The sequence below is a fragment of the Mastomys coucha genome, unplaced genomic scaffold, assembly GCF_008632895.1.
Source record: "Mastomys coucha isolate ucsf_1 unplaced genomic scaffold, UCSF_Mcou_1 pScaffold12, whole genome shotgun sequence".
Taxonomy (NCBI): Eukaryota; Metazoa; Chordata; class Mammalia; order Rodentia; family Muridae; genus Mastomys; species Mastomys coucha.
Genome location: NW_022196894.1, coordinates 47,353,410 through 47,366,402, shown reverse-complemented (window position 1 = coordinate 47,366,402; position 12,993 = coordinate 47,353,410). Strand labels below are relative to the sequence as shown.

Sequence of the window (12,993 nt, the reverse complement as noted above, 5' to 3'; positions counted from 1 at the left end):
GCACTGTGTGGGATTCCATGGGCAGGAGGTAGCCTCACTCACCCTTCTGGATTTTATGTTTGTTATAATTGTAACATTTTATATATAAGAAAACAATTTTTATAAATAATTTGCAAGAGGCACACAAAATAATGTCTGGCAAATGGCCAGAGTTCTAGCAGAACACGTATGCTGATAGTTTAGCCAATGACACTTACCAAGCGATAGGTCTGGGCCTTTAAAACGTTGAGATCAATAAAGTTTTCTTCATTATCTGTCTCCTCTTCCTTTGAAAAATAAAAATATTTCAAATTAAAAAAACTATCATTTAAATATAGATTTCTAAATACATAATATCCTAAGCTATGCTACACTTAATATGACTGACTCAGTAAAGCATATTTAAAAGTCTAATAAATATGCATAAAGTAGAGCACACAATTATTAACAGCTCATATGTTCTTTGAAGTTTTGATGGTGCCATTTAAAAAACCTGTTTCTGCAGACACTGAAAAAGGGAGGGAAAAGTGGGAGGGGAAGGAGTAATTGCTACAGTTCATTGATGAACATAAAAATAGACAAATAGGCCCAAGTGGCATGTGTGAAATAGTGCAAGTTTATGGAATTCTGAGCAACAAGACTGAAATGAAAAAGAATGAAGGCTGAAAGACATAAATCCCTTCATTGGTTCCAGGGACAAGTGCATGTTGATGCACTTTTAACAATGTTTTCTCATGTGTTTGTGTTTGTGTCTGTGCCTGTGCAGGCTACATGTGTTTCTCCAGGCAGGGCTCAAGCAAGGCAGGAAGCTGGGTGTCAGGTCTTTGGAAAGAGCAGTAAGGTTTTAGCCACTGAGCCATTTCTCCATCACTGAAAATGTATTTTTCACACTGTGTGTGCAAAGCACATTGGGTGCTCAAGCTTGTTAAGGTAATAAGTAACAGTAATGTGTGGTGTACAGTCCTCACATCTATTTAGAAGGACAGCCTAAAGGGATTCCAAACTGCTCTTCACCTGAGTGCAGTTGATTGTGGGGGTGTGGATAGAAGTGACCCTTTGGGATTCAATCTGCTCTATACAGAGAAAATAAGCAGAGGAGTCTGTTAGCATATAAAACAAATGTCATTGTGGTGACTTAGTAGGTAAAAGTAATCTAACAAGAATATCTCAGTCGTTTGGACACTGGACATCACAATGATGGCAACAAAACTTGGTCCTCGAGTCATATGAGCTTGTAAAGAGAAACACAAACCAGGCAAAAATGAGTATCAGACTGCAAACAGTTCTACAAGTAGGACTGTTGTAGTGGGATAACCCTTACCTTCAGATCTGAGAAATGTAAGGCAGTGGTCTCGAAATGTGATGTGGAGACCAGTTATAATAGTATCGCCTGGGAACTTGTTGGAATGAAAATTCTAAGGTCTTGTCTGAGATCTATTCCACTATTGTAAGACTTGAGAATATGCCACTAAGCCTTGAAAAAATGAAAAGAATTCAGGAATACATACTTTATACACTCGGGTAACATTTGTTTTTCTTAAGGTGGGAATAATGGGGGCACAGAGGAATAGATACAACTGACTTGTTTATATACTAAGTCAATAAACATCTGAAAAGTGTCTTGTGTGTATTCTGTGTTTGTACTATGTAACAACCAGAGGAATTCATTAAAATGCCGATGACTCATTGCCGTTTGAAGAAACAAGGTTACAGTAAAGTTACCATGACCTCATCAGTGCTGTTTACACAGGCAATCAGCCAATACTTGTACTTTATTGAATACTAACAGGACAGAGCTTTAATACTGAACTCTAGCCTGAGCCGTCATCAATATATGGTAATCTTTCTCTCAAACCCCAAATTCACAAGTTCAGGAATTAAGGGCTGCAAACATTAGTGGCACCACTACTTCTAGTTAGCCATTAGCAAAATCTTTGCTTCTGGTTCCTGTGACTTCATTATTCTGTTAGCCTACAGTCCTCATTCCAAATAGAAGGACACTTCCCTAGGAGACATAATGATGACTCTACTAAGCTGTCAAATGTTTGAACACTATTTGGATACTTTGGGCCCCTCGCATTTCTGAATCATAGGCAAGGGAAGAGTCACTGTGCTGGCTGGAAAGAGTGATCCACACTCAAGGGGAAATTATACTATCATTACAACAGAACCACGATTGAGACTGTCTAGAATACAGGCGGCCCTTCAGTGTATCCTTTAGTCCTGCCACCCTCTGGGATTACACTCAATGGAAAACCGCAATGACCTGATGCAGAGGAGGTCTGGCTGATGACCCAGGCCCTTTAGGAACGAAGGCGTGCTAACTCACCAGTTAAGTACTACTGTTAGCCGAAGGCAAAAGGAATGGTGGGAATTACAAATACTAGTTCATAGCTACATAACTGCTTATAAGTAAGATTGTAACGTCATGCATATTTCTTCCATATTTGTTTGCAAATATATTTTTTCTTATCACATTTTTCATAAAATAGAAGAAACTTTGACTGTGCCATATAACTAATCAGACTTATGCTCCTGCTATTGCCTTTATTTGGAGATTAAATCTGATTTAAGGGTGCCAAGCTGACAAGGGATGGAGGTATGATGGTTAATTCCATGTATAAATTTGACTGAGCATGAGGTGCTGAAATAATTTATTAAATATTATTCATGTGTCTTTGTGGGTATTTCTAGGTGAAATAAATATTTGAATCAATAGAGTTGAGTAAAGTGGACTGTATTTTCCAAGGTGGCTGTGTCTCATCCCATCTGAAAGGCTTCAGCAGGCCGAGCACACTAACAGATTTTCCTGCCTGGACCTTCTTTGACACCAGAACATCAGCCTTGCCTTGCCTGTGGTATAAAATTCAGACAGACACTTGAAGCACCACTCTCCTTGCGGTCTTGACATTCACATGGGAACTCTGCCATCAGTTATCCTGGGGTCTAGCTTGTCAGGACCAGACCTTGGGACTTCTCAGCCCCCATAGTTACACGACTCAGTTCCATGTAAAAACTTTCTCTCAGCTAAGCGTATTGTGTAAACTTGTGATTCTAGTTAGACCAGGAAGCTGAGGCAGAATATCAAAAATTTAAGGCCTGCCTAGGCTACATGTGCTCAAGGTCTGCTTAACTCTGGGTAACTTGGAAAGCCAATGTCACAAAGGCACTATAGCTCAGCTCAGGAAGAACACTCACGTGGTATGTGTGAGGCCTGGGTTCCAATCCAATCCCCAGTGCTCCAGGGAAGAAGCAAAAACAAAACCAGAAACTTTCTTTCTAAAGGTGTGTGTGTGTGTGTGTGTGTGTGTCTGTGTGTCTGTGTGTCTGTATGTGTGTGTCTGTGTGTGCCTGTGTGTGTGTCTGTGTGTATGTGTCTGTGTGTGTCTGTGTGTGTGTGTGTGTGTCTTGTGTGTCTTACTGGTCCTGCTTCTTAGAGAATCTAACAAGTAGAAAAAAACTTCACTTACTAAATAGTATGATAAGAACACTCAAAGGGAATTCAAGCATAAGCTTAGAAGAAAATGCCTTAAAACAAGTGAGGATTCTCAATGATTTAATCTCTGTAATTCAGAAAGCACAGTTTCCTACCATCTCCTTGCTTAACTGGCACTAATTTCCCTCCTGCTTGTTACTAAAGATAAGATCAAGAATAAAGAAAATAGAATAAAGCAAGAATACTCTGCATCATTATCAATTTTAAAAACTAACTGCCAATGTGCCAATGTGACTCATTTTGATTTGGTACTTTTTATCTGAAGGCCCCTAGTTTTTATAAAAGTAAAAGTTTGTCCAAATGACCCTTACCACCTTTACCCACACAAACAACTCTGAAACAGGACAGGGAGTTTCCTGCAAGGCTTTGTAGGCACCAGCTCAGCTTTCCTTAGCAGCAATGAAGAAAGGGGATCTCAGTGTAGGATGAGGAGGTGGAAGGACGGAGGAGACAAGTCAAGCAGCTTGACAAAAGCTAACAGGCTCCAGAGGCACCTGCTCTGTGGGAGGCCTAAAGTTTGGTCTTTACTTCCTGGTTTGTAAGAACAGTATAAAGAAGCTACTATCTAATTTATTTCCATAATTTTATAAACATAACAACTCTGCTTTGAGCTTTAAAAGACTCAAAGAGAAAAAATAGCTAAGATTTTGAAAAGTTACACAATATCCTAAGTGATTCTATGTCAAATACTGAAAACTTGACAAGCACCAAATGAAGCCCAGTAAGCTGGGGCCATGACAGAGAGCAAGATGAGACGGCATCCTCTTAGCTTTTCCCCTCCTGAACAGTCTTTTTTCCTTTCCTTTGACTAGTACTTTTGAGTGACAATTCTGAAGTTAAAGGTTGGTATACCCGGACCAAATATAGACTGCTACACTATTAGTTATTAAAAAGACAATGGAAATAACTACATAAACGAGAATGTATGAGGATATTTTTTTCTGGTCCTGAGTGGAAAGTCTTTTGAACAATAAATCTAATCCTCTTTAAATGCCCAAATTATCTTTCCAGTTTATCTGAAGCCACACCCCACTCAACCCCAGAAACTCCGATTTTCTCAAAGTTCTTAGATGACACACAGCACCTTCTTGTGTTCAGGTTCTAGAACATGAGCTATCTACTGCCTCCCACACAACAGGGTTGATTTCAATAGCTGCATGCAGAATTGATAACTGCATTTTTTTGTCTAGATTTTCAAATTTTATCATATTAAAAATATTTGTTTTAAACTGACTGGTTTCATTGTGGTCTAGGTTGAGAACCAGAAGCCAGACTTGACTATGGCTACATAGTGAGTGTCCTAGGCTAGCCTGGCTACAGTGAGATTCAGCCTTGGGGCTAAAAAAATTAGCAAAGTCATGCAGTCATGTATTTTAATATGGCTAAAAGTATCCCTTACATTTCTAATTAAATATACATTAAAATGCTTTGAAATACTAAGAAATCCTAAACAGCCTACCATAATTATTCTATTTATAACAAATATTAATAATCTGGTACTATTACATATTTCACAGAGACATTCATGATGACAGCTAATTTTGTAGAACAAAGCACAAATTGTCATTCTCATGTCATTATTGTCTGTAAATAAGTCGGATCAGCTACATAAGATTCTGTTTGGATATAGTCCAATTTACTTAATGGTTATTTATTAACTTGTAATATTAAGATAATTTAGCAACTAGCAAACTTATAGCTTATACTAGCTTATTTATTCTGATATGTGGAGTGGATTTTCTACTGACTAAAAAAAAATCATGAACTCTTAGTCAGTCTGTGACAGAAAAATACTACATAAGTTCTTTGCCCCATCATATGTCCAGTTCAGATTATCTGAACACATTCTAAAGTACTCAGCTCAATTCTGACTCCAAAGTCTGGGATCACAGGTATGTACCAGCACATTCATCCAAACATGAACTGAGTGCTATTTTTCTGTTCTAATTTTTTTTAAGTTATCGCTTTTTAATTTCACGCATGTTTGTTAATAAATGTTATTTATATTAACTGGTGACACACACACACACACACAGAACCTCTTCCAAAGTTGACTAAAGACCATAAATATCAATTCAAACAAAGGCCTAATAACTGACGATGGCACTGCACTTAGAAAGAAAACACATTCCAGACAAACAAAATAGGAAAGTTAGCAGAGGGAGAGCAAGCCAAAGGCAAGCTGTGGGGCAGCTGGGCTACACACTTACCACAAATTCTTCATCCACTTTACTCAATGTTAACTCAGCATCATCTTCTGGAACAGTTTCTTCTTCTAATTCTTCCACTGGGTATGATGGCCTGAAATAACAAAACTTATTGAATGCTTAAAAATTTTTAGTAAGACAAGAGGTGTCTTGTGAGGAATGGTAAAGGTGTTTTCATGTGGGACTGTTTCCTTTGTTAACCTCCAGTGAATCTATTGTTTCTTCCCCCAAATTTCAATGTAAAAAAAGCAAAGATGTCTACTACTAAATGTAAAAAGCACATTTACAAAAATAAATTGATATTGAATATACTATCATCTAAGATGTTCACTCATACACACACACACACAAAACACATAATAGCATATGCATTACAATCCAATGAACAGCAGTTCTATGATTAAACTCTCAGCCTGTAACTAAAACACTAGGGTCATTTCTATTGTTTGCTATATAATACTGTAAATATCATATTTGTAAATTTATTACTAGACAGACCTTTTAAAATAAATTTGTCCATGTAGAATGGCTATATCAACAACTTTGTACATGTTATTTATTGTTTTACTAAAACTGCCAAAATTGGCTTGCAAGATGCCCAAGAATAGTCAAGAATAGTGAGGAATGGCATCTCTGTTTCAATAGTTTTACCAATATGCATAAAATAATGTGTGCCAGTAAAACAAGTGAAAATATCAGTGTTTCTTTAAACTTATTAAGCATATAATTGATTGAGTAGCTTTATATATTTTAATTGGTGATTCATTTTAGTAAAACACACATTTACACTCTAACCTTTATAAATTAAGAAAGTTAATGTTTCCCTAATCTAACTTGTTCCCTAGTTTCACTATTTAGAATCATGAATAGTGAAGACTGTTTTAATTCTTACTAGATAGATTTGGCAGCATTTTCCGGTTCAGACCTTTGATTTAATATTATATATTTAAAGCATCCCCTTGAGCCACACCTCCCTACAACTCTCTGATCTTTAAGTATGTCTATAGTTTTAGTTTTCAATTCATATCGCTCAAATATGAAGTTCATTTTTATAGAGACAACAAGCTTGATTCTTGTTTCTAAAGTCCAATTAGTGGTTCTAACACTACAGTGTTGGACAACCACTTCCCCCTTAAGATCTACTTATTTCCACATTAAAATTCCCAGACATATTAGCATTCATTGTGACACTAATTCTAAAAACATATACCTCAAACAGTTTAACAAACTACACAGACTAATGTGCAATAGGAAGGAAACAGTATTATGAACCAAATCAATCTTGTATGATAAATTTCCCAATTTTCAAAAGTTAGAATTATATAATTATTTCAAAAGCAAAGTTCTTCTAAAAATCATTTGACATAGTTAAGAATAAAAATACCCTATCAATAAGAATGTTTTATATAGGTGATAGAGTTTCCAACATTTATTACTTTTCAAATGTTTTCCTTTCTTCTCCATGTAGATACAGTTCCTACAAATTACCCATGTCAAAACCCATAGGCCAAGACAGATTATATTACAAACAAAGGAAGTATAAATTGAATAGTGTTGAAACGGTAATAGCTTGCAATGCAACAGTGATATACTGAACTACGGATTTAGTAACTAACAAACTAGGGCAGCACATCATGTAATTGATCTTTCCTTGAAATCTAACCAGCACTGTTAGGGATTGCAGAGTCATCCTTTACAATGAACAGGATGGAAATGTTTGGGTTGAAACAAAGGAAACTGCCATGTTTTACCTTGAAAGTAAATGGATATCAGTTATTGAGTATGCTTAAATCTAACAACAGCTCCAATCAGGTAAGTTTTAATAATTTTTTGAAATTATATCATTCCCCTTTCTTCCCTTTAAACCCTCCCATATACCCCCCTCCTTGTTCTCTTTCAAATTCAGTGCCTCCTTTTCTTTTGTTGGTGTTACATACATATGTACATAACGATTCCTCAATATATGTTTCTTGTATATACACACATACATACAAACACACGTAGAAGTTTTAGATGTACTTACTAAAAGGAAGCAGATTTTTACATAAATGTAGTTGTGTATGTATAAGTATATTAGTATGGAATAATATATATTTCTTTCTAGCTGCAGAAGTTTGTTCAAATCTAAACAACAATGCTAAGTCATATTTTATTTGTATCATGTTCTACATTCTAATCTATGAATAAATAATATCTAATAATCAATAAATAAAATCTAACCTATCAGCTTTCATAAGATGAAATGAATACATTTTTATCATACCCTATAAAACCAAGTTTCTGATTGTATTTATTCATCATATATATTGAACATATATGATGAACTAAGTACAATGTTAATTACCAAAGAATAATATGAAGAATTTGTAGCCAGAAAGTTATACCTGTAAATAAATTATTTTAATATTATAAAAAATAAACAATGTGCTTTCAGATCAGAGAAAAGCTATAGCCACCATCCAAGAGGTCGTCAAGTGGCTTCTTCAGTGTTATTCTCACCACTGAGCAAGGGAAGAGCAAGCCCCTTATTAACTATATTAACTATATTAATTAATATGAACTAAATTAACTATATTAATTTCTTTCTTCTTAATATGAGGCTTTCAGTTACCACGACATGCACACACAATGGTTGTGGGTATAAATAAATACAAGCACAGAAAGAACTTAGAAAGTTTTTCCAAATTGACAAGGATTACAGTAATTACAAACAGGAGAGGCACTGGAATGGATGACATCATTTCAGAATACATTTGAAAAGTACTCTGATTTTGTCTATACTTAATCTTTAGTGCTACTGTCAGTTTAGATCAGTCATCTCTTGTCAGTTTAATTAAACAGCTCTGCACTTCAGAAACAAACAAGACAAACAGGCAAACAACAACAAAACCCATTAAGTTCGTAATATCAATATTGTCTGTGCAATAATCATTACCTTTTCCAAGTGAAACCAATATATTTCAAGGCTTCTTCAGCTAGACAATCAAGAACATAGCATACATGCTCTCCATAACCAGACTTTAATTTTGAAGGAGGAAAGTCTGCAGTCCTCCCCTGAAAAGATAAAGACGTTATTTGTTAGTTACATTCTAGAGGTCAAGGTTGTTTCAGAAAGAACTACTGAGCACATGTATAACTTTTCCACTTTTCAAATGACAAGATAAAGACAATCCCTTTAGGCATTCATTTCTTAAATCTTTACAGTCCACTGATACATGTACACAAAGGAAAATACAGATATTTTATGTCCAAAGTACCAAATTAAAAGGCACTTACACCCCCATCGTACATGCTTTTCAGACCTCTCAGGTCCATGCACCCTTAGCCCACCCTTGTGACCGCTTCAGGCCAAGCTTCATCAAGAACTAGGATTCAGATAAGCAGCTAGACTGCTGACTGTGGAGAATGGGACATGTAAGTTCAACACTGCTGCTCTGTGTTCCCCATCACACCTGAGGAAAATCCAGAGGCAGATTAGAGGGGTGAACTCTGTAACCATGTTCAATCTAGAAACCAGAAAATCTTTCCTCTATCCTTTTTTAATATCTTAATTTATCATCTCTTTTTCAAAGAATGTACCATAGCCTACATACAGGACTAAAGACCCAGCTTTCTGTAATTTCAAATATAAATAAATAAATAAATAAATAAATAAATAAATAAAGGCAGTTTCATCATAGCAGGGAAACAAATCAGTATTGAAAAATTATTAGCAAAACTACTGGCACAGTAAAGTGCATTTTAAAAAAAGGATACAGTGATTCACTTACTAAAAATTAGCAACTTGTGTCAAAAATGTCTTCTTGCCTTCCCCCAGGAAATGTCAAAAATGAAAGTACAAGTGAGAAATCCTAACAAATCCAAAATCCTTTCAAAGTATGTTTGTTGTTTGCTTTATACTCTGAATCACCCCTTGAGGGGAAGAGCTAAGCAACTACCTAAGAATTTACTTTTGAGGCTTACGAAACGTAAGAAAGTTATTATTAATCTGGCCTAAAGAGAATCTATAGTAACATTTTTAGAAGTGGAATTCATGTTACATATTAACATCAACCATTCTAGTAAGGACTTACATTAAAATAAATTAAAAAATCCTTCATATCAGTCAATTTCTGGTCTGTCTGTCTACTCTTCCAAAAGAGTCATTTAAAAGGCTAGCACCTGTTACTGAATTGTTACTAGTTATTCAATTGTTACTATTGAAATGCACAGTTTGAGAACAAGGATAGTATCTCACTTACAAAAGAGCGAAGCTCAGTGAGTATATTAGATATAGTTGCATTGGGATCATCATATTCTTGAGGCTGCTCAAAGGCACGTCCGGTTTTGTTGATCAGCCACGAAGCAAGAGTGCAAAACATGTAGAACTGCTCACCGGGGTTGGTGGGCAGAGCAAAGTAGTGTCTGTTTCAAAGCAAGGAAGGATTGGATGCATGAGATAAAGCAAGTCAAAGGTGAATAGCTCACATAGACAAGTCCAAAGTTGTGAATTTCCCCTCAAGCATCCTTCATCAATAGTCTTGAACTATCTAGTGATTCATGGCACTCACAAAAATTTGAACCAGTATCAAGGGACAACCCTACAGTACACAAAATATTTCATCAAAAACCCCTACAACCAGGGAATGGAAGGTAGTAATTTTTGAGAATGACATGAAGCTTTGGTTAAAATCAATTAACAGGTCATCAGCGAGTTCCCCTCCAAGTGGCAATTGTGGATAATGAGAATCCTGGAATTTAAGAGACTAATAACATGTTTTTACAGTTTGTAGTCTATCAGCTTTGTCGAGTAGGCATTTTCATCTTAGCTGTGTATTTAAATGAAGTCCTTAAAGTGCCAGGAGCTTCCCTCAGTCCTGTATAACCACAACTTAGGGGACTTATTAGCTGTGTATTTAAATGAAGTCCTTAAAGTGCCAGGAGCTTCCCTCAGTCCTGTATAACCACAACTTAGGGGACTGGAACCCAACACAGGTACATTCCCAACTTAGATGATCGAGGGTTGCAGAAAGGACAAAGAACCTCTGTCAGGTTCCCCTGCATCACTACTGCTGAACTTTACTAATTCCATTACTGTACTAGATATGTCCCCATGAGGGTATGATTTATCCAGAGCTAAGGAGGACATAAAAGGTACAACTAGGGTCATTCAAAAAGTTGAATCAGAGGTCTGCTTTGTTTTCTTTATGTTGCTATCACTATCACATATATATAATGTGAATTTAAGAGGCTAATGACTTATGTTTTTAAATATGCATGTGTGTGTGTGTGTGTGTGTGTGTGTGTGTGTGTAAAACCAATTACATAAGAATCAGTGGTCTATACTTCTACTTTCTAAACTTTTTCCATCCAGAAAGTATAAATGTTCAGGTATAGGTTTTCAAAGAATTTACCTATCAATAAATTGTTTACTCCTTATCAACTGTCACTCCTCAAGGACAGAGGAAGGGACACTGACAGATACGGTAGGCCTGTGGTGGGGATTCTCAAGCATGGAGGTCCATCAGAATCACCCACAGAAGGCCTCCCTCCAGAACTCCTGAAAAGGCCGCCCTGGACAAGAGCCTCGGGACCTTCTTCCTACATTCCCAGGTGATGCTGACTCGCTGGTCTGATGGCAACACCCCGAACTACTGGCTAGAACATCTCCACACAAAGCCATGCTACAAACTATCTTGTCCAAGCTTTGAGTTTCAGTAAAGCAAGGTATTAACCAGAGTTCGTTAATACTACTACTAGTAAGTCCTTTCCCCTTTGTTTGACAAATACATTTGAAAAACTTGACACTTCTATCAACACCAAAATTGTTGGCCACCTATATTACTATGACCAAATTATTTTAAATAATAATCCCAATCTGAAAACTTCTATTGTGGATCAGGATCAAGATGATCTTTCTTCTCTAATTTTTCTCCTTTTACAGACTAACTTGGCATTGTGGACAGTTTTTATATAAGTCTAAGGATCCTTCCAGACCTGTCTGGAAGAGGGTAAGAGCTCAAAACTGCCAAGAAAAATTATAGGAGCCTACCCATAGATGGTAAAACAAAGATGATAAATAACTCTTATTAATTTCTTCTTACAGAATAAAACAGACACAAGCTTTAAAGTGAAGGAAAAGCAATAAAAGTTATTACTAAGCTACCATGATTATATGAGTGAGTTTTGTCTATCACTCTTATCTATCAACTAAAGGCACTGCCTTCGGGATATTCCAAACTTTTCCCACCACGGTAAGCCAGAACTTTAGGTCCTATAAAGAGGGCCATTCCAAAGCTTATTTCATTTGCCTTCTTCACTTCCCAGTTTCCAAGAGTATTGTTGTGGCAAAAGTATTAAGTCGTTTGAACCATAGTAATTAGCCCACAAGTTTACTTACTACATAAAAAGTGCTCCTCAAGCAAGGTCCTAAGTATTCATGGTTGTGAGTTTACCAAGTTTGGCAAAGGAAAACAAAAACTAGAAAGAGATCTAAATGATAAATGCACTCATCTCTAGAGATCGATTTTTCTACCCTTTCTACTTTGGGTATTTTATTACATTTAAAACAAGATTTGTGTTTGGTAGACGGTGCGTGTCTGTTTTAAAGAATGGACAGTCTTGCCTTCCCCAGGCCTCCCTGCCATTACAAACCTTGTTTACTTTCTCCACAAAATGATCAAGTCTGAAAAACTCCACCTTCCTCAGTGCAAAGTTCCCTTCCCGAGCAAAGAAGTCAGAGGAAGGCACATGCGGACCCCCGCGCGGGGTCTTCGCCTCTCCTAAGGGGAGCGTCCCCCTGCGGCCCAGCCAGCACCGGTCGCTGGGCACAAGGCACGCACCTGGACGGGGGCTTCAGATTGCTCTTTCGGAGTAGCTCCTCCTCGTAGCGGAGCAGCTTCAGTTTCTCCACTAAGTCTTCCATCACCACGAACATGTGGTAGGCCGCTCCCGGCCCGCGTTCCACTACAGCCTCCCCTGCGCCTTCCCCGCGAGCCCGAGACACCCCATCGTCCAAGCCCGACGGCTGGATCACCGCTGCCGCGGCAGCCATCCCTGCTCAGATCCCCAGCGCCCAGCTGGCCTCGGGCCAAGATCTCTGCGGCCTCCTCCGCCCGCACCCCAAAGACGGCACAGTCGCCACCGTTACCAGGCGACCGCAGGGCAGCCGGTCACCACGGCAACCAGACCCCGCCTCCCTCACGCTCTCTAAATTCTCGCCAATCAAAGCTGGATTCCTACGTGACGTCACGCCATGCGGGTCCCTGGCCTAGGAGGTAGCTCCGCCCTATGGGCGTGCCGTATTTCCATTCCCCCGCCCCCCCACCCCCC

At 37.7% G+C, this 12,993-nt stretch overlaps 1 protein-coding gene across 1 annotated transcript in view; it reads right to left on the bottom strand.

Moving 5' to 3' along the window:
* Positions 1 to 12,847, bottom strand: part of Ift57 (intraflagellar transport 57) — a 55,456-nt gene extending 42,609 nt beyond the window's left edge. The window contains exons 1-5 of the mRNA XM_031364037.1: positions 12,504 to 12,847; positions 9,924 to 10,086; positions 8,618 to 8,736; positions 5,686 to 5,776; positions 198 to 266 (exon numbers count right to left, since the gene is read on the bottom strand). Of these exons, the coding sequence (XP_031219897.1) occupies positions 198 to 266; positions 5,686 to 5,776; positions 8,618 to 8,736; positions 9,924 to 10,086; positions 12,504 to 12,715 (654 nt within the window). The 5' untranslated portion in view covers positions 12,716 to 12,847. The remainder of the gene's footprint in view (positions 1 to 197; positions 267 to 5,685; positions 5,777 to 8,617; positions 8,737 to 9,923; positions 10,087 to 12,503) is intronic.
* Positions 12,848 to 12,993: the final 146 nt, after the last annotated feature.